General features: G+C 34.3%; 1 protein-coding gene across 3 annotated transcripts in view; it reads left to right on the plus strand.

Annotated features, from left to right (window-relative positions):
• The window catches only part of Dcc (DCC netrin 1 receptor), a 1,097,715-nt gene that overhangs the window by 516,834 nt on the left and 561,676 nt on the right, over window positions 1-19,205 (plus strand). For all 3 annotated transcript variants that reach the window (XM_046419457.2, XM_058571333.1, XM_058571334.1), the window contains exons 4-5: window positions 7,894-8,044; window positions 9,475-9,611. In XM_046419457.2, the coding sequence (XP_046275413.1) occupies window positions 7,894-8,044; window positions 9,475-9,611 (288 nt within the window). The remainder of the gene's footprint in view (window positions 1-7,893; window positions 8,045-9,474; window positions 9,612-19,205) is intronic.

The raw sequence follows: 19,205 nt of genomic DNA on the forward strand, positions 1-19,205 counted from the left end.
AGAGGGCATTTCAGTTTCCCTGGGGTGTCATGAGTACACCCACGTCCTATGATAATTATGAGTTTCCTCTCACTCTAATAGGGTCTCAGGATGACTTCCATGGGTAGTTATCTGCCAGGGAGGCAGGCAAAATCTATGTCCACCTGAGGCATTTAGGAAAACCTGTGAATGTGGAAAGTGAAACCTAGTTTTTACCTGGCCCTATAGACTCACTCGAATGTTTAATAGTAAAAGAATGTTAAAATACTTTTTAATGTTAAGAAGTTTTTTCAATGCCTCTAAACATAAAATATTCTCTCTACTTTTATGAATCCGCTTTTCTTATGCTTCTTTAGGGTGTCAGCCGTAAAGATAGTTTTTATTTTTGCCTGTGTTAAGTGTAGACCAGTGTGCCACATTAGAATGATAAAAAGGGCTCACTGACTTAATAAACACTTGCTGAAACACAAGAAGTGGACATATATAATTGTTGCACTATCTCCCCAAATGAAAATGAAAATAATAATCGGAGAGAGGAGGCAGAAGGAAAAGAGAAAATGCTAGGGAGGAGGGGGAGGAACATAAATATATTTATACACTTTTACTTGAAAGATGCAAAATTATTCCTATGGTGAGCACAAAGGGTAATGAGTTGTTTGAGACCCTGTGCATCAGTATGGCCACTGGATCTTCATGTTGCTTTAAGGGGACCTGGAGGTCAAACCTACTTTAAAACTCATGCTTCTGTATCTGTTGTACATTTCACCATGCCCCCTGGATGTCCTTGATGAAGGACAGGCTACTAATTTTATTGAATCTTGATGTTAAGTGCACATCATTTTTAGTACAGGCTACTAATTTTATTGAATCTTGATGTTAAGTGCACATCTTTTTTAATATGCTGCATGCTAAAATGAGAAATACACATGAAGGAAATCCAAGTACAAAGAGTTTTGCACAGTAAACACTTTTGTGATCATCTGAATTTCAAACCAAACTCTCTAGCATTTTATTTTCCTCATGAATATATATATATATATATATATATATATATATATATATATATATATATATATATATATTTTACTTAAAAGGACAACCAAAAGAAACACTGTAACTATTCAGACTTGGGTGCTTATTAGATATTTTCTCACAAATGAACAAAGTGAACCAGTCACTTTAAGGAAAATAGTATTTGCTGCCAAGGATGAAATTCGTGTTTTAAAGCTAAAATTCGAAATTTAGAAAACTTTGTATCTATCACTGGGACCTTGACAGCTTCACAGCATTAAAAGTCATTTCTATTGGATTAGCGGTGATAGTAACAAATGAGATTTTTTGATACTCTATAATGATACGTGTCAACATTTGGAAGACCTGTCTAATGCAGTGTACTGTTCAAAATGACCATTGATTGATGTGATAAAATCATGCATGGGTAAAAGATCCATCCAAAGTACAAGATAGAGCAATGGATTTTTAAAACAGCACAAAATGTTTACTGATATTATGTCAGATTCCACATTGCAACCAACTTGCAAGAAACTGCTTGTTGAAATTTGGTATAGTGTTAAAGGATAATATCTACAATTATCTGAAAAGGCTGTCAAAATATGCCTTTCTTTACAGCTACATATCTGTTTGAAGTCATGTTGTTTTCATGTAATTCAATGAAAACCACATACAGACCATTGTGAATGAAGAAAGTAATATTATAATAGTTATTTTTAAATAAACCACTCATTAAATGTACTTACAAAAAATGTAAAGAACTGCTTATGATCCTCACTAATATTTTTGTTTTAAAACTATAGATATTTTTGGAAAATTTTTGGTAAGATATAAGTATACATTTAAAAAATAAATTTTGATTTTGATTTTTGGTAAATATTTGGAGCTATAACCTACATGAACAAAAGCCCTTTGGGGTCCTCAGTAATACCCAACAGTTTGAGGTTCACTGTCTAAATAATTATTCTTTATTTTTTAATAGATTGTAGAGCAGTCCTCTCCTACTCAGATTAAGCAAAGTAGGCCAAAATTTCCATTGAAAAACAAGTTAAAAGGAGATAGAGTGGGAAGAACAGGCAAAGACAAGGTGTCTCCATATGGTAGTTCTGTTCCTCCAGGCAATCTGTAGACCCAGAAAGGTAGCTCTATGATGGTCTTCCTTTATATGTTACTCTTTTGCACTCTGAGGGAGATTTACTGTACTATTACTCTGGTGACCCAGGAACCAATTCAAAGAATGAAGCTAACATCTTTTTTTTTTTTTTTTCCAAACAGGAAAAAGCTAAACTGGGTTTTAGTCCAAGTAAATCATGATAACTTGGAATCAATTTAGAAAAATGAATATTTTGGGGTTTACTTTCACGAGCTTACATTAGATAAGGCTACTTTGTAACTTTTTAATACGGAAATTTGATATTAGAAGAGAAGTCAATTTTTGCTAGTTTGCTGGTGAAATGATTATCAGATATATTTTTCAGGATCCATGCACACATTTTCCTTGCAGTTTTATTTTAAAAATATGTTAAAATGCACACACACACACACCACACACACACAAACACATATAAAAGTATATGAACTGTATGTACAGTTTAAAAGAAAAGTAAAATGTGTGTGTACCTATCACCCAGTTTATGAAACCACATTCCAAATTGTTTTTCATTATTTTTTTTTTTTGGTAATTAAACCATGCTCCTTGTTCACTGGAGAAATTCTTCCTGTTCTCTTCACTTTGACTGGAATAGTTAGTGCCTATACAGCCAGAGAACAAATTGTTTTTATCAGTAATTACTAATTTCATTCTAGTTCCATTAAAATCAATTTAATCAACAAGAGTCATAAAGCTAGAATTTAAAGTTCACATTTCCTAGGTACTTTTTCCTCTCTACTATTTGGAGCTTAGAGACAAAGCTTTCATTGGCTCTTAAATATTTGCTTGAAGTTTTAGTCATTAACATTTATGATGTTTTTGGCCCATTGTATAATTTCTATACACTTTGTACCACTAGAGTTGAAAATAACTCTTCACCCTAAAAATATATGTTCTTTTGAAAATCTTTAGAAAATACAGAATAATTCAAAGATTAAAATAAAAACCACCCACAAATATATCACAGAAAAGTTAACCTTGTGTTTTATTGTCCTATTTTTAAAATATAAGTATGACTTTTAATGGTCCTCTCAAGTATTTTAAAGGAGAAAAATGTGCAGATATCACGTTGAATATTGTCTCTGTATGTACTCAAGATCACCCTAGCAATTAAACTGAAATCAAACTAAAATAACAATGGCAAAAATAGTTACTTGACATTTTAAATTTGGGGGGTGGGTTTGTTTTGTTTTTGTGTATATATTTTTTATGTATATGTTTCAGTTATTTGTTGTTGAATAATAAACTACTACAGAATTTAGCATCTTAACCTAGCAACAATTTCTGACAATTCTGCAGTTTACCTCAGCAATTTCTGGTTTTACTCGGTCTCATTTATGTGTATTTGGTTGAGACATAGGATTCAAGATTGCCTCTCTCATGAGTCTGGCAGTTGGACATGGCTGCTGGCTGGTGGCCTCAGTTAAAATCTTTGTGATCTGTCACTCTTTATTTGGGTCCACTAACATGCTAGTCTCAAAGAGCAATCACAGAAGCAAAGACCTCTTGAGTCCTTGGTTCCACAACTCACATAGCATAATTCCCACCAAAATCTGTTTGTCAAAGCAAGACATAGGACCAGGCCAGAGAAGTGAACACTCACTTCTGTACTGGAGGAACTTCAGACATTTTGTGGTCATGCTAATCTGTGTTGTATACTATTTTCATATGAACTATTTTCTTTCTTTTTTTTTGAGAGGGAGGGAGAGAGAGAGAGAGAGAGAGAGAGAGAGAGAGAGAGAGTTAGTTTTAATATTTATTTTTTAGTTTTCGGCAGACACAACATCTTTGTTTGTATGTGGTGCTGAGGATCGAACCTGGGCCACACGTATGCCAGGCAAGCACGCTACCGCTTGAGCCACATCCCCAGCCCCTGAACTATTTTCTTTTAACTCTTTTGGGAACTTTCTTAATATTAGAGTTTATTAGATGAGATATAGAGAAATATGTTTGGGGATATGAAACCAAAATCCCCTACCAAACACTGAAATTTGCATATACATGATCAGGCTCACAAACTCCAGTGCATCTATGATAACAAGGAACTGAAATGGGCCAGGTCGGTATTGGCTTACTCTGGAATATATTATTTGATTTTAAATGTAATAGCAGAAGGATGCTTTGAGACAATAGGAGCCTTGTGATGTCAAGATATTTTAATATGAAGACAACAATTCCAGCAATTTGTTTTGTAGATTTCAACAAACTCATTTTGAATTTATGTGGAGATACCCAGAGTAGTGAACACAAAAGTGAGGAAGAAGACTAGAGTCATGGGATGGGTAGGACCTGACTTCAGGACTTACAATAGACAAGTCAGTATAGAATTTGCAAAAGAATGGACAGATGGGTCAATGGAACAGAATGGGGCTCTCAGAAATATACCTACACAGGCCCCATCAAAAGTTTTTTGACCAAGGAGCAAAATCAAGTACATGGAGAAAGACAATTGGACATAACTATCAAAAACATCTAGACATGTATCTTCCATCTTTTATAAAGATTATCTCAGATGGATCTGATGATCTAAATGTAAACCACAAGATTAATATTTCTAGAAGATAACATAGGAAATCAAGGTGATCTCAGATATGGTTATGAACTTTCAGGTAGAATACCTAAAAAAAAATGCATGGAAGTAAAAAACAAGTTAGACTTTCTTAAAATTAAAATTTTCTACTGTTTAAAAGTTAGTGCTAAGAGAATGAAAAACAGCCACCCACAGACAGAGAAAATATTGTATAATATGATAAAGGACTTATATACAAAATACATACAGAACTCTGGAAACTCAATGGTATGAAAACAAACCAACCATTAAAAAAAATAGGAAAGATATTTGGACACTTCACCAAAGGCTTACAAATGCCAAGAATAGCATATTACATGTGACCAACAGCATGTGAGGTATTATTGCACACCCATTAAAATGCACATATTAAAAATATGACCATACCAAATGTTGCTGAGGATATGGGTGCCAGGCACTCTCATTCCTTAATGCTGGGAATGATATATTGCACAACCACTTTGGAAGACATCTTGGAAGTTTCTTACAAAGCTAAACATAGATTTACAATACTTTACAATACAATTTAGTAATTCTATTCCAATGTATATATTGATGCAATGGAATTGAAAAATTTCTATATGTGAATATTTATGGCAGTTTGTTAAAAAACTGAAAATAGCCAGTGTCCTTCAATAGGTGAATAAATACATAAACAAATTATGATACATCTATGCAATAGAATATTATCCAACAATACAAATTAATGAGCAGTCAAGTCACAAAAATATTAAATGCATATAGCTAAGTGTAATAAAATTCCATCTGAAAAGTAGCATATTGTGTGATTTCAATGATAGAACATTCTGGAAAAGACACAAGAATGGAAGAAGGAATTGTGGCAGAGGCATGAATAAGTAAACTTAATATTTTTTAGGGTATTCAAACTACTCTACATAATACTGTAATTTTGGATACTTAACATGCATTTGTCAAAATCTATACAAGATACAGATAGTCTTAATGTAAAATGGGGACATTAGTTAATAATAGTATGTCAATATTGGCTCATTAATTGTAACAATTGTAACAACAATGTAAGATGTTTATAATAGGGGAAACTGAGTGACATGGGATGTGATCCGGTATATAGAAACTCTGTACACTATCTGTTCAATTTTTTGTCAAATGAAAACAATTTTTAAGAATATTCTAAAATTGAATCATTTTGTTTTACACGATTTTGTTTTCTGATGAAGTATAGTCATTTGAGTTGAAATATTGGCTCTTCCACAGGTAAATAAATTACCTGTGATTTTACCTGTCCCTGGTAAATTTTCTTTTAGCTAAAATATTACACTTAGTAGATCTTACTTGATGTTTTCCAAGGTATTGTAGAGCAGCATTTGTGATGTATATGGAGGACACATGTCTGCTGAGGAGCAGGTGGTGAAAGTAAAGAATTTGAATAAATGGTCCTCTGTAACAAAGATACTGAGTTGTATATACACATTTTGGGAACTTGTCCATTTCAGAATTTTTTTTGTAAGCATTATTATCTTTTGAAGCATATTTGTTTAATTTGAAAAGTCATTTTAGAGAAAGGAAGTAAAACATGCCACTGGCAACTAGCAAAGGTTTTGAGGCATTTTTCTACAATATTGGTTTAATGATGATAAACACATTTGGAAAATGCCTTCAATATTTTCATTGTGAAGATTATTTATTTTTGTTGCTGGAACAACTAGAAACAGATGTGGCAAGACTGAGAAAGTGTGAATTTACTTTTTTTCTCTGCACACAAAATAGATGACAAGTATAATCCCAATTATTAATTTGAGAATTTCAATTCTTATATTACCCTGTGGAGTTGGATCTGACAATGGGAAATTAATAACAATGTTAAAATATGTCCCAGCTTCCTTCCCACCTCAGTTCCTCCCTCATCTCCAGTACCCTATGCTGTGATACAGTTGGATCTAATCTCCCTCAGCCATTCTTCATTCAGCACAGTCTTAGTTGTGAAGACTTCATTGCCTCATTTTCTTTGCATCGGGATTTTCCTTTGATTTTGCATCATGACAAATGAAAGGCTAATTCCACTAAATGCATTAAATTGAAAATAGTCTTAATTAAATCTCCTAGAGAGATGTGAATTTTAGTGGAAACGTGGAAACTCAGCATCTTATCTTAAATACACCAATTCAGAGGGATTGAAATTTGGTCAGCAGGTCATGTCAGAAAGTTTGGCTTAGGTGGGACAGTCTCCTCCAAGTCCCCCTAACCTTGAAGACTGGTATACCCTAGGCAGGAGGACTGGGCTTCTATAATGGAGGGAAGGGAAGCTCTTTACTCTGATGGAGCTGAGCCCTGTGCTTAAGACTGTATTTTTTTTTTTTTTGCATATTCCATCTGTTGATATCTTAATCGCTTTGGATCACTTGAGTTCTCAGGTTGAATAACATGAGTTCTTAGGTTGTACAAACACTGTTTCAATTACCTGCCAGACAACACTAGTAATGCTGCATTTATAGAACAAGTAAATATGTGAGATGAATAGAAGGGTACAAGCACTGCTTCACCCAGGGGCACAGATCTAGGGACAATCTCACTGTTTGAAATATTTAAAAATTAAATATAAATAAAGGTTAAGATACAACCAGACATTGTTTAAAAAAACAAGCAAACCAACTTTATTTATACAAATATAACTTCCTTTTTGAAGAAAGCTGATATTTTTTGCAAAACCTTTATATTCTAATCCTTAGAGCCTGTGTGCTATGGAGCACAATTTTTATTATCTATGTTTATCATATGTATCAAGTCACCAAAGCAATGAACTAAGCAGAAGAAAGTGGAATAGATATTATTGGCACACAGACTGAACATATAAAATTTTCAGATGAGAACCCTTAGAAAAGTTACTAATAATGTTGGCTGTTTCTCTAATAGTGACAAATTAACAAGGTCAATAGCCCAAATGAGTCACCTATATCCTCCATCTATGTCCTTTGCCTTATGCCATGACATCTCAATGGCTAAGGTTATCCCAATATAATCCTAGAATTTGGAGACTGGGGAAACTCTTTTAGGAGTTTATTCATAAGTTTCACCAGCATCTTTCCATTTTTCTTTCTTTCCTCTCCATCATTGTGTCTTCTTAGGGGAAAAATGATTTCAGTTGTGTCATTTATCTTGGAAATGTTTTTCATAAAGTATTTCATCCTCTATTTTTTCTTCATAGATCCAGGACTGCATAGGCAGCTGTATTTTCTGCAAAGACCATCCAACGTGGTGGCCATTGAAGGAAGGGATGCTGTCCTGGAGTGCTGTGTTTCTGGCTACCCTCCGCCCAGTTTCACCTGGTTACGGGGCCAGGAAGTCATCCAACTCAGGTACACTCATTTAGGATTTCTGTGAAATATGCATTATTGTTTACTTTTCTCTAATTTGACACAAATGCCTAGAAATGCTAGGTTTCTCATGATAATTGGATTTTTCCCCTTCTTCCTCAGCATTATACAGTGTATAAATGGCATCTAACCACTGGCTTGAGCCCATGGGGAAAAGAGTCAAAATGCATAAGATCAATTCTGAGAGGAAATTGAGAAAGCCAGGATAGTTATTGAGGTGGTCCCATCCAAAGTCTTAAGATGAGGCATCTAGATGACCTCATCCTAAGGTAGTGGAATAGAGAGATAGATCTTAAACATTCTGAGCACACACACACAGAAGATTACTATGTGAGGTGATGTTTAGGTTAATTAGCTGGATGTTCATTCTCTCTCTCTCTCTCTCTCTCTCTCTCTCTCTCTCTCTCTTTGTGTGTATGTGTGTGTAGACATTTGTTTATATATGTACAAACACATATTTCATCCTTTATACATAAACATAAAACATCACATCGCATTGTATAAATACATACACTTTTTTTTTCAATTATACCTCAATAAAAAGGGAATAAAGAAACCGAAAATTCTGGATTTCAATATGTGGTATATCATCGTAATGTCTGAGCAATTCCTTTTAGCTCCAGTTTTGCCCATGACTATCCCAGCTGTAACAAATATTTAAGGTAAGACAGGAGAATGTGCCTGGTCTTGAATTACTGGAGCATTAATAATAAGATAGAGTTAGAAAGTGAGCCCTTCATATGACAGAATACTTATTCTAAAACATTTTGATTAAATGGATCTCACTTAAGAAATTAATTTCATTGATTGGGAGGACTGGTGTACTCTTTTTTAACACATTTATTTTCTATGATGAGATAGGTCCATAGATCATATATTAATCTTTAAATTCATCCACCTCAAATATGTACTTAGATAACAACAGTATGATATCACAACTTTTCTGGGATCATTAAAGCTTGCAAGAAATGTTACGGCCTCAGCAGACACATGCTCTTTGCATATGTTTAGGCAGTTTGGGTTCAGTGTAAGTTGTGGCTTCGTACAAGATCACTGAATTGGATGTCAGGGCACAGAACATTGCCCTCCACTCTGAGAGAACCACTTCTTTGCACCCTGAGGCTCTCAAATTTAAAAGGGGGTAAATGGACTAGATTAACTGTAAGTTTCTTTTTTAGCACTGCAGTTATTCCTGTTTCATCTCTCTGATTACTACATGCTGCCTTCCAGTGCGAGTAGTTTCCTTTGAATTAATTTTAGGTCAATAAGTGAGATATTATCAAGCCCCTCTCATACAGGGTTTGTTTCCAATTTTATGTTTGAGGTTTGCAAAATTCATTTAAACCTTGAGTACCTCGCCTGCAAACGTGTGTTAATTTACTGTATAATTATATATGCCTGGTGTCTTACAGGTCTAAAAAGTATTCTTTATTGGGTGGAAGCAACTTGCTTATCTCCAATGTGACAGATGACGACAGTGGAACGTATACCTGTGTTGTCACATATAAAAATGAGAACATTAGTGCCTCTGCAGAGCTCACAGTCTTGGGTAAGTCAATGACTGCAGATGACTTTACGTTGTCCTCTTCAAAATACACTTTAAATGCTTGCCACTGATTGCTTCCTATGTTTATTAGTGTGAAATTGTGAAGTCCCAGTACACCACATGCGTCCTTGCTGTGCTTTGATTAATTGCACAGGGGTTGAATACAGTGTGGAACACTTGTTCATTGATTAAAAGCAAATATATTACTCTTTAGGCTAATTATTCTAGTGATAAGCTGAGAAGTTCCCCAAATTACTATTTGATAGGGTGTTGAACAACAAGTATAAGATTCAAAAATATCATATCTGGGGGGAAATAGATGAAGAAGAATATGGGAAAAAATGAGCAAAAATGAGCCTCAGGGGAAAAAGCAGATATCATTCCAGATGACTGGGCCTCTGTCATTAAATTCAGTGTTTTGGTAAGATTGTTTTAGTTACATGGAAATACTGCAAGTATTATATTTAAAATGGACCCTAAAATCTAATATAAGTAAGGAAAACTTGCACAATAAGAATATAATTTAAGGAAATTAAAGGTGCGTTGATAAGTCCATTTTATTCAGAAAGGTGGGGTCACCTGTGTCTCTTTGTAAATTAATAATTCTTACATATAGTAGGTACTCAAGCAAATCCAAATTTTATCGTGTATTCCAGATTTCTTTTACCCAGTTTCATTTGAATTAAATTGTTTGAAGAAAGAGCCTTAGCAATTTTATTTCACTTTCCTTTTTTTCCTATAACAACACTAAAAATTGTTTACTATGTTTTTCCCCCCTTGGGGATCAATATTTTTCCTTTTAAAGAATTCAGGACAAGTCATAGGCTTCAGTAGAAATGAAAAGGTATCATAAACTGATTATATATGCTTACCCGAATCATATTATTAACGTGCTATCCTTCATCTGTTTTGGCTTTAACGTTAATTCATAAAACACTTTCAACTGTGCCCTGGATAATAATGTATATAACTATATAACGCATTAGGCAATGGAGTTGCTCTTTCTTTCATCAAGCCAGAAGTATTAAACTAAGAATGGGCAAAAGACTTTAGTTCTTTGGATTTAGAGGTAACATTATTTTAACTAAAATATAAGCTGTCTTTAAAATGGCAACAATTTCATTTAATCATATTTTATAGCTTGGTGAAACAAAGAAAATTCAAGACTTTCATATTTTTAATGTCAAAGTATACTAACACTAAACACTTATCTTAGAAGTGATCTTGTAATGTGTATTACTGATAATAATGCAAGTGTGTTTACAGAATAAGAGAATTTATATTGACATAATCAAATTTTTACTTGCAAATACAGAAGGTCAAATTTTGTGTCAAATTAATGCACAATGTAAGGCTTCACTGGTACTCCAGCTGTACATTTAACAATGCTGAATTTTGATGATAAACTAAATCAGCAAAGACCTACATGTATGTACACATGTGTGTGCACACATATTGGCATACTTTTTACTTTATGAACTATGAAAATTATCTCTAAATAATTATAAGCACATACATATACAAACCAGTACATACATATACATGTGTTTTTATGTATGTTCTGTATAAACACACACACCATATATACAAGAAATGGCAATTATTTAGTACAAACATTGTAAGACGTGCTCTTCACAGTAGCCTATGAGGGTTGTGAAGTTGGAACCCATTTAATACCAATGCTTCTGTTTAGTAATTTTGTACCAATTGAGAAATAACAAAAAGATTATGACATAGAGGGACTCAAATATCACCTTTATGTTTTTTTAAATCTCTGCCACGGAGCCTGTGATTCCTCTCAGTGTGAGAGAAGCATATTCATCTGGTCACTGGTGGTAGGGCTCCTGACAGCATGGTGTTCATTGCCTGGAGGTCAGTGGCCTGGGAGGGCAGTAATTCTCTTTGGTCAGATGTGTTCCACAGAGAGAACAGGAGGTGAAAGGGATGTCTTCAAACTTCAATCTGATAGGTTATTTGTGCCTTTTATCCTAATCTAACCTTCCTGACTCCAGGAAAGGGTGAATATTGGGAAGGGATTGGGGAAGCAAGAGTTTTATCCTAAAGGAGCCTCCTCTGAATAAAAGGAAATGTCAGATTGAAGAAGAAGCAGTCACTAACCCTAACCCCAACATTAGGTGTCAGTGTCAACCCTGCTTTATGAATAAGAGCATTTCTGCCCAGAAAGATGAATAAATGTCTCAAGGGAAGACTCAGGGTTCAAATTAATGCAGTCTGAGTCCAGAGTCCCAGGTTTCTGTGATATGCAAGAAATGATTCTTGAATTTCTGTTTGGCTAATAATTGGTTATGTTAGTCACATTAAATACAAGAACATATGGTAACAACCTTGATAGTAGACAGTTTAGTGAAGAAACAAGAAAGAAAAGAATAAAACTATTCTTTGAAAATGAGGCTCAAACAATTGTCATACCATCTATGGACAAAGGAATGGTAAATTTGGTATCAAATGTTGCTTGTTCTTTAACTGTAGCTTGTACTTTGCAAAGGTGTGCATCATTTTTATAATCAGAAAAATAACAGGAAGGTATGGGAAGAAAACATGCTTATGACTTTAAAATGGGGAGAATGAAAATTAAAATAAAAATCATATTTAAAAATCAAGATGATAAAACTTACACATAATCCATAGTCCTGGACTGTTCAGAAACACACACACACACACACACACATACACACACACACTCACTCACTCACTCATAGCACACATTTTCTCCATGTAGATGATGTACATATTACAACTGTGTATTCACTTAAGGATAAATCATAGTATCTTCTTCTCTGTGTGCTTATATATATTTGTATGTTTTTCAAGTTTTCAGTTGTCAGACATTATTGTGTTTCTAGATTTTATTAAAAATAAAAACATTAACCCAATCATTCTTAATATCTGTAATAGTCTTAATATCTTACTATTGTTAATATCTTTCTTATTTATTTGTTTATATCCTCAGAAAAATAACTGAAAAGTCTTTATACTTTCAACAGCAGTGCCAGAATTTGCCTTTTATCAAAAGAGTGCATTTCTCTGCTGGGCACAGTGTCGTACATCTATAATCCCAGCAGCTCTGGAGGGTGAGACAGGAGTATCACAAGTTCAAAGCCAGCCTCAGCAAAAGCAAGGTGCTAAGCAACTCAGTGAGACCCTGTCTCTAAATAAAATACAAAATAGGGCTGGGGATGTGGCTCAGGGCTCAGTGAATGAGTGCCCCTGAGTTCAATCCCTGGTACTGCCCCTGCTGCAAACAAAACAACAACAACAAAAGCATATTTCATTCCACAAAAATTTTCTTACCTAACAATTTTATAACTGGAGTCTCCTTATAATAATTTGGATATCTATTAAATTAAAATTTCCTTTTTTAACCTCATTGGAATTTGCATCTCCGTTTTGTGAATTTGCTGTCAGTATTTACACACTTATTCAAATATTCATCTGTATTTCGTTGATTTGAAGGAACTTCCTTACATAGGAAGAACAGTAACTATTGTGTGGGCTCTATGTAGAATATTGAGCCAAGTCTCTCTTCCTACGACTGCTGGCTTTGTCACCTTTAGATTTTTCATTTTTATTCTAAATGAACTCTCTGTCCAGGTGGGTATGTTACATGTTGAATGTGCAAATTAGAAGTATTACAAATTTAATAGAAACTAGATAGAGACATGTTTACATCTTGGATCTTGGTGGCCTTAGTGTTTTCCTTTTTGTTTGCTTGGTTTTAAAGAATCATCTGTTAACTGGGCATGTATGAATTTCAAACATCTCCCGTAGACCTTGTATGATTTATAACTACTCTAGAAAGCTTGATTCAATTCAGGAGGTGGTTGGAGTACTGTTGTAACTATTTTACCCTAGCTTTAAAAATGAATTTCGATATAATAAAATCTGTGACATAGTCTTTGACTCTTCTAATGTAAAGTTAGGGTCACTGTAACTGAACTGAATTTATTTGGAAAATAGGATTTATTACCTTTTTAGAAAGTACACAATGAAGAGAAAAAAAAAACTTCACTATGAATGTTATTAAAATTTATTTTTCATAACTTTAAAAATTTAAGCCTATTTATATTTTCCATAAGGTAAAATCCCACAAGATATTTAAGCTTGCCCTTATAAAACTTTAATCATGCATTTTATCAGATTCTTGTTTTGCCTTTGAACCTGTGGTCCTCTCTTACACTTAGACTGGCTCTGAACGTGAACCTTCATGAACACAGACTTCAAAGAGAGCATCATTTTATATCCAAGAAGATAAAGAGAAATGTCATTGCCTTTTACAGTAATTTCAAGGAGTCAGTATAATTAGATATAATTTGAAGCCTAGCATTTACATTGCCTTCTTCTAAAAATGAAAATTAAAATGTTCATAATCATTAAACCATCTGGAGAAATGTATACTAGACCAGATTAGTGACAACCTTGTTTAAAACATATATAAAGAAGTCATTTTACATATTGCTTGTAAGCCTTGGATCTATGAACACATACAGAGTTGATAATCTCTCATAGAAGACAGGAAGGGTCCTAGTGAGAAGGGTACCCAGGGAAGCTGTCTGAAGATTGTTACCAGAAAATATTTTGTTTAAATCCCTAATGCCATGATTATTCATTCTTTAAACCTAGTTTATTTTTTTTAAGTAAAGAATGACATTGTATCCATTCATATTTTCAAAGTACCCTGCTGTCTGGCTCAAGAATTATAGTCTGATTATAACTGGGGAAATATATCCATTCATCGTCTCCTACATCTGATCATCCTAACCAACATACACATCTTCATGCACATAGAAAGACAAACCTCAATAAACATTCAAGAGATCAGCTACTGCTTTATGTCTGGACTGATTCAGTTTCTGGATCAATATAGAAATGCATACTTTAAGAAGGTATTTAATCTTTCATCAATACCGTGGTTGACTTTGTTGGGTCCTGTGAACTGTTCCTATACATGAAGAAGGAAATGGGTGGAAAAGTCACTCAGGAAAGGCTCTTCAGTGAAAGCCATCATGTCTAACACCAGTAAGAAATGAAATATTTTTTTAATATTTTGAAAAGTATTCTGGAATTACCTTTAAAGCTTTATGTAATGTATGCCATTAGTAGTTTATCTATATTTGAGGATTTTCTCAAGTATTTGCCTTACCAAATTCTAGAGGAATAGTGGCTATAGTTGGTATAGACCGGTTTTATAAGATGCACCTAAGTTTCCTACATTTGCCTTTTGCACAAAATGGAGAACAGGAAACCAAAACTAAGCATTGTCTATGTCCTCCTATTTATGAGTGGCTTACACCACTTCACATGGTACTTGGGCTTAGACTTCTCCCAGGAAAGTGCCTTTAAGAAGAAGTTTTTTGAGGCAGGTGTACCTCTCTTCAGTCCTTTCCTTAAAGGAAAAGAACCCTCAGTCCACCCTTTTGTCATGGTTTAAGGAGGGTAGAGTATACCCCCACCTTTCACAGAACTGTTCTTTAAGTAGAATGACAACACATTCACACTAAATTATATTGAAATTTACAGTCGTGTGGTGGGGATACCTTCTGAGAAATGTGTCAATTAGTGATTTCATTGTCAAGCACACATTAGAGACTAATTTTACAAGCCTAATTGGGATAGGTCAATCACTTGGTGTGGTCTCTTGATTCTTTGTGGTAGATGTGAAATACATGAGACTACCGTCTATGTAACACTGCATACTGTTTATAGTATACTTTGTTTTTTATAAGTAAACTTAGTATACTCTAAAATAATAATAAAAAGTATTATTAAATACCCAAACCAGTAACATAGTCAATTATTATTATTATTATTATTATTATTATTATTATTATGAATTATAGATTGTACATAATCGTAGGGGTTGTATTTTTTTACTACTGGCAGCATAGTAGGCTTCTTACCCCAGCATCACCACAATCATGTGAATAAGGAATCATGTTCCTGTTACAACAGCTGCAACTGAACTAGGTTAAAAACAAACAAACACACACACAAAAACAACTTTTAGTCTCCATTATAATCTCATGGGACCATAATGATATCTATAGTCTGTCACTTGCTGAAATGTCACTATACATATATATGTGCATGCACATAATGCATACATTTACACATGATACACACATTGTATATTTCTAAGAAATATATCTTCAAAACCTATTTCTATATTCTTTAAAGTGTGTACACATATAGTATATTAACCATTAAGTAATGTATTCATTATGCAAACAAACATATTACCAAGCTATTCAGAATGATTTAGAAATAAGATAAAAGTGAGTTAGGACAAGAATAGATTAAGAGATGTGGGGGATGTTAAATATCCCTGATAAAAACCATCATTTTATAGCTTAGAATGGTAGAAAAGTCCAAAATAATAGCTTACTTTCTGCTGAGAAAACCTCTGCATAGAAATAAAGATGGTAACTAGATAGTGAGCTAACAGTCCAAGTTTCAGGCCTAGGTACACCACTGAATCAGTGTTCTTAGTAAAACAGCAACCAGTAATTGAGTGCTGAACATTATACCAAGCAGTCTATGTTGCAGCTCCAGGACTCAAAGTTAGATGAAAAGACAATAAGATGGCAATTACTAAAAGAGCCAAGGAACTATTTGGAAAGGGGGCAACAAGGACCCCTGAAAAAGCAAAGATGAGAGAATAGGAGCTGTAGGCATTAGCCTTCTGGGCAGAAGGAAGTGTGTGAAGGTTTGGAGATGAGCATGGGTTGGAAACAGGAAATGACTTGATGTGACTGGAGCTTGTGGGTACAAGGGAATCTGATACCAGACTGGAAAACACGGGTAGGTCCTGAGTGTTCCACCAATCAGGTTGGATTTCATCTTAAGGGCAAGAGAACAGCATGGAAGTTTTCAAGTTATAGTTTACTAGTATTTTCAACTTGGTCATTATGTAATCCTCAATTCCTTCATTTGTCTAAGAATGATAATTACTCCTTTTAGGACTTGGTGAGAATTGGGAAGGGGAAAAAATTTATTCAGTATAGCAAGGCACAGCTTTGAGAGTTCTGGGAAATAAGAAATAAGGTCTCTTTCAGTTCTAACAAGAAGCCTAAAGCTTAGTTGCAAGGATCGAACAGACCAAAGCAAAACACAACTAAACAGCACAAATGTTAAAACATCCCTTGCACTCTCTCCAGACCCAATTTTCTTCATCTGCAAAATGTATATAACAACAACTGGTCCTTTCATAATTCCCCCAAATCATGCAGGATCATTATAATGATGTCCAAATGATACACAGACATATTATTGGCAGTCATCTCCAGAAACAGACCAAAAATTAGGATTGTGGCAGAGGGTGATATCCATTTGTGAAGCATTTTATAGTTTTGCTTTCCTCTATGCTTCTTCACCCTGCTGTTCATGTCCACCACCCCTCCCCCCACCCCCTGCTCCCAGCTAGATAGGAAGATACTCAGACACAGAAGCCCTGACTTGTTTATCTTTGTAACTCAATCCTTGCTTTGTTGTCTGGCGCATCTCAGTTTTAAATGTAGGCAATAACATTTGTGCATAAAACATGTTATCTTTCTATCTGAATATTTTCTAGCCTTCCATTGAGAGTCATGTTTTCTTCATGCACCACTCTTATGATCTGAATTGTCTCCTCTTATAATTTGTATGTTAAGCCCAATGTGACTCTATGTGGAGATAGGACCTTTAGGAGATTCTCAAAGTTAAATCAGTTTAAAAGGCTACCTGCTAAGAATAATATCCTTACTAGAAAGAAATGACAGCAGAGGTCATCTGAGGACCAGAGAGAAGGTGCCATCTTCACACTGAGGAGAGAGGGATGGCTCACTAGAAACTCACACTGTTGCACCTTGTCCTTGGCCTGCCAGACTCCAGACTCAGAGAAAAGCATTTCTATGGCCTAAGTTACTCAGCCCAGGGTATTTTGTTGACTGGCAGAGAAGACTAACACAGCTGTGCAGAGAAGTTACTCTGTGTACTATACAAGATTCTTTCTATGCCCTAAAAATATCCTTTGATCCTTTTTTTTTTTTTTAAAGAAATGAGTGACAATGGAGAAATACATTATCAACATTGCTTACATATTGGTAGTACCAACCATCTTAGTTTTCCAGGTGTATGGAAAAATATGTCCTTTTTAGCATTGGGTCAAAAATAACTTCCTATTGACATAGTACATTTTTAAATAATTCCAAAGTCCTTGTAAATTTGATATTCCCTCCTCTTTCTTCAATACCATCACCATCACTATCATTTAATAATTCCTAAGTATGAAGCACTAATTATATTTTAGATATTCTCAATTATCCCAATTTGAATAGTAAATGTACTCTTGACTATAAAGAAGCTGTTTTTTTTTTCTAAATCCATTCTTATATATGGCTTGTAAGTTCAAATTTCTATGTACAAAAACAAGTGTCTTTGCCTACCACCTTCAACTACCAGATGTATCTGGGAATAGAGACATGTTAACTCCAAATTGATATTCCTTTTTATTATTGTTTGTTTGAATATCCTTTAGTTTTATAACTTTTTGCTGAAGAATATGCAATATTAGTTGCTACTTTCTGAGCATGTGCAGAACTTTTGGGCTAAAACTGGAGAGCTGACCCAGCCAGTTGTTTGGAGAGCCAGCAGCTTATCTCCTGTGATCACAGTTGTTCATTTCCTTTATTTATTTGCTCACCAACATTGGGTGTTAGCCTTAGGCTCTTAGCCATAAATGGGAAATAGTATCATAAAATACATTAATTAAGATAATATTTATCCTTCTATTACTATGTGTAACTCTTAGTTTGAATGGAGTTTTCCCGAATTTACAACATCACTACCTCTGCCTAAGTAGTAGTCTTTAAATTTCATGTATATCTATAATTGCCCTTATTAAGAGGCCCCCACACATTCATATGCATTTAATGGTCATAGTCATAAAAGAAGTGCATTAGGTAAGTTTATATTGATTATCCTTCACAAGTTAATTGCCAAATGGATAATACTGAAATTAGCTAAACCTTTTACTGTATAGGGATATGATCCCAAATATAGGCTGCTAAAATCACACTGGGCAGAATTAAATCGGGAACAAAAATAATTTGTGAGCTGCTTCCTCCCATCACTTATCTTTGTTACTTTTTGGAACGAGGTCATGTTTCTCACAAGAGTATACAAAAGCTCTGCCCCAAATACTGTCTAAAAGATTCTGTTGAATGTATATATGGATTAAAAGAAGAAAAATGTAGTTCAGCGGGTTAGTTATAAAATGATTTGGTACTATATTTGCCAGTTACAGCTGGTAATGGAAATACTAGTTGGATTGGTGATGAGACTTATTTATTGACTACACAAATATTTATTTTAGGGTTTTTATGCTGGGCTCTCTACTCTCTTCCCACCTTGTGTTGGAAAATGCAGTTTGGACAGTGTTTTGCATTTATCCTTGAGATGGTTATGAATCTAATTTTTTCTTTCTTAGATGAGAGAGGAAGAAAAGGCCCCAGAGGGAAAAGGGAGAGACTATATACTAATTCAGAGCATTAAAAAGGCAATCTAAGGATATGATTTTAATTAGCCCTAACAATCTAAGCA

This window comes from Marmota monax, unplaced genomic scaffold (genome assembly GCF_021218885.2).
Source record: "Marmota monax isolate L192 unplaced genomic scaffold, Marmota_monax_Labrador192_F-V1.1 WCK01_AAM20220418_F8-fsc00088, whole genome shotgun sequence".
Taxonomy (NCBI): Eukaryota; Metazoa; Chordata; class Mammalia; order Rodentia; family Sciuridae; genus Marmota; species Marmota monax.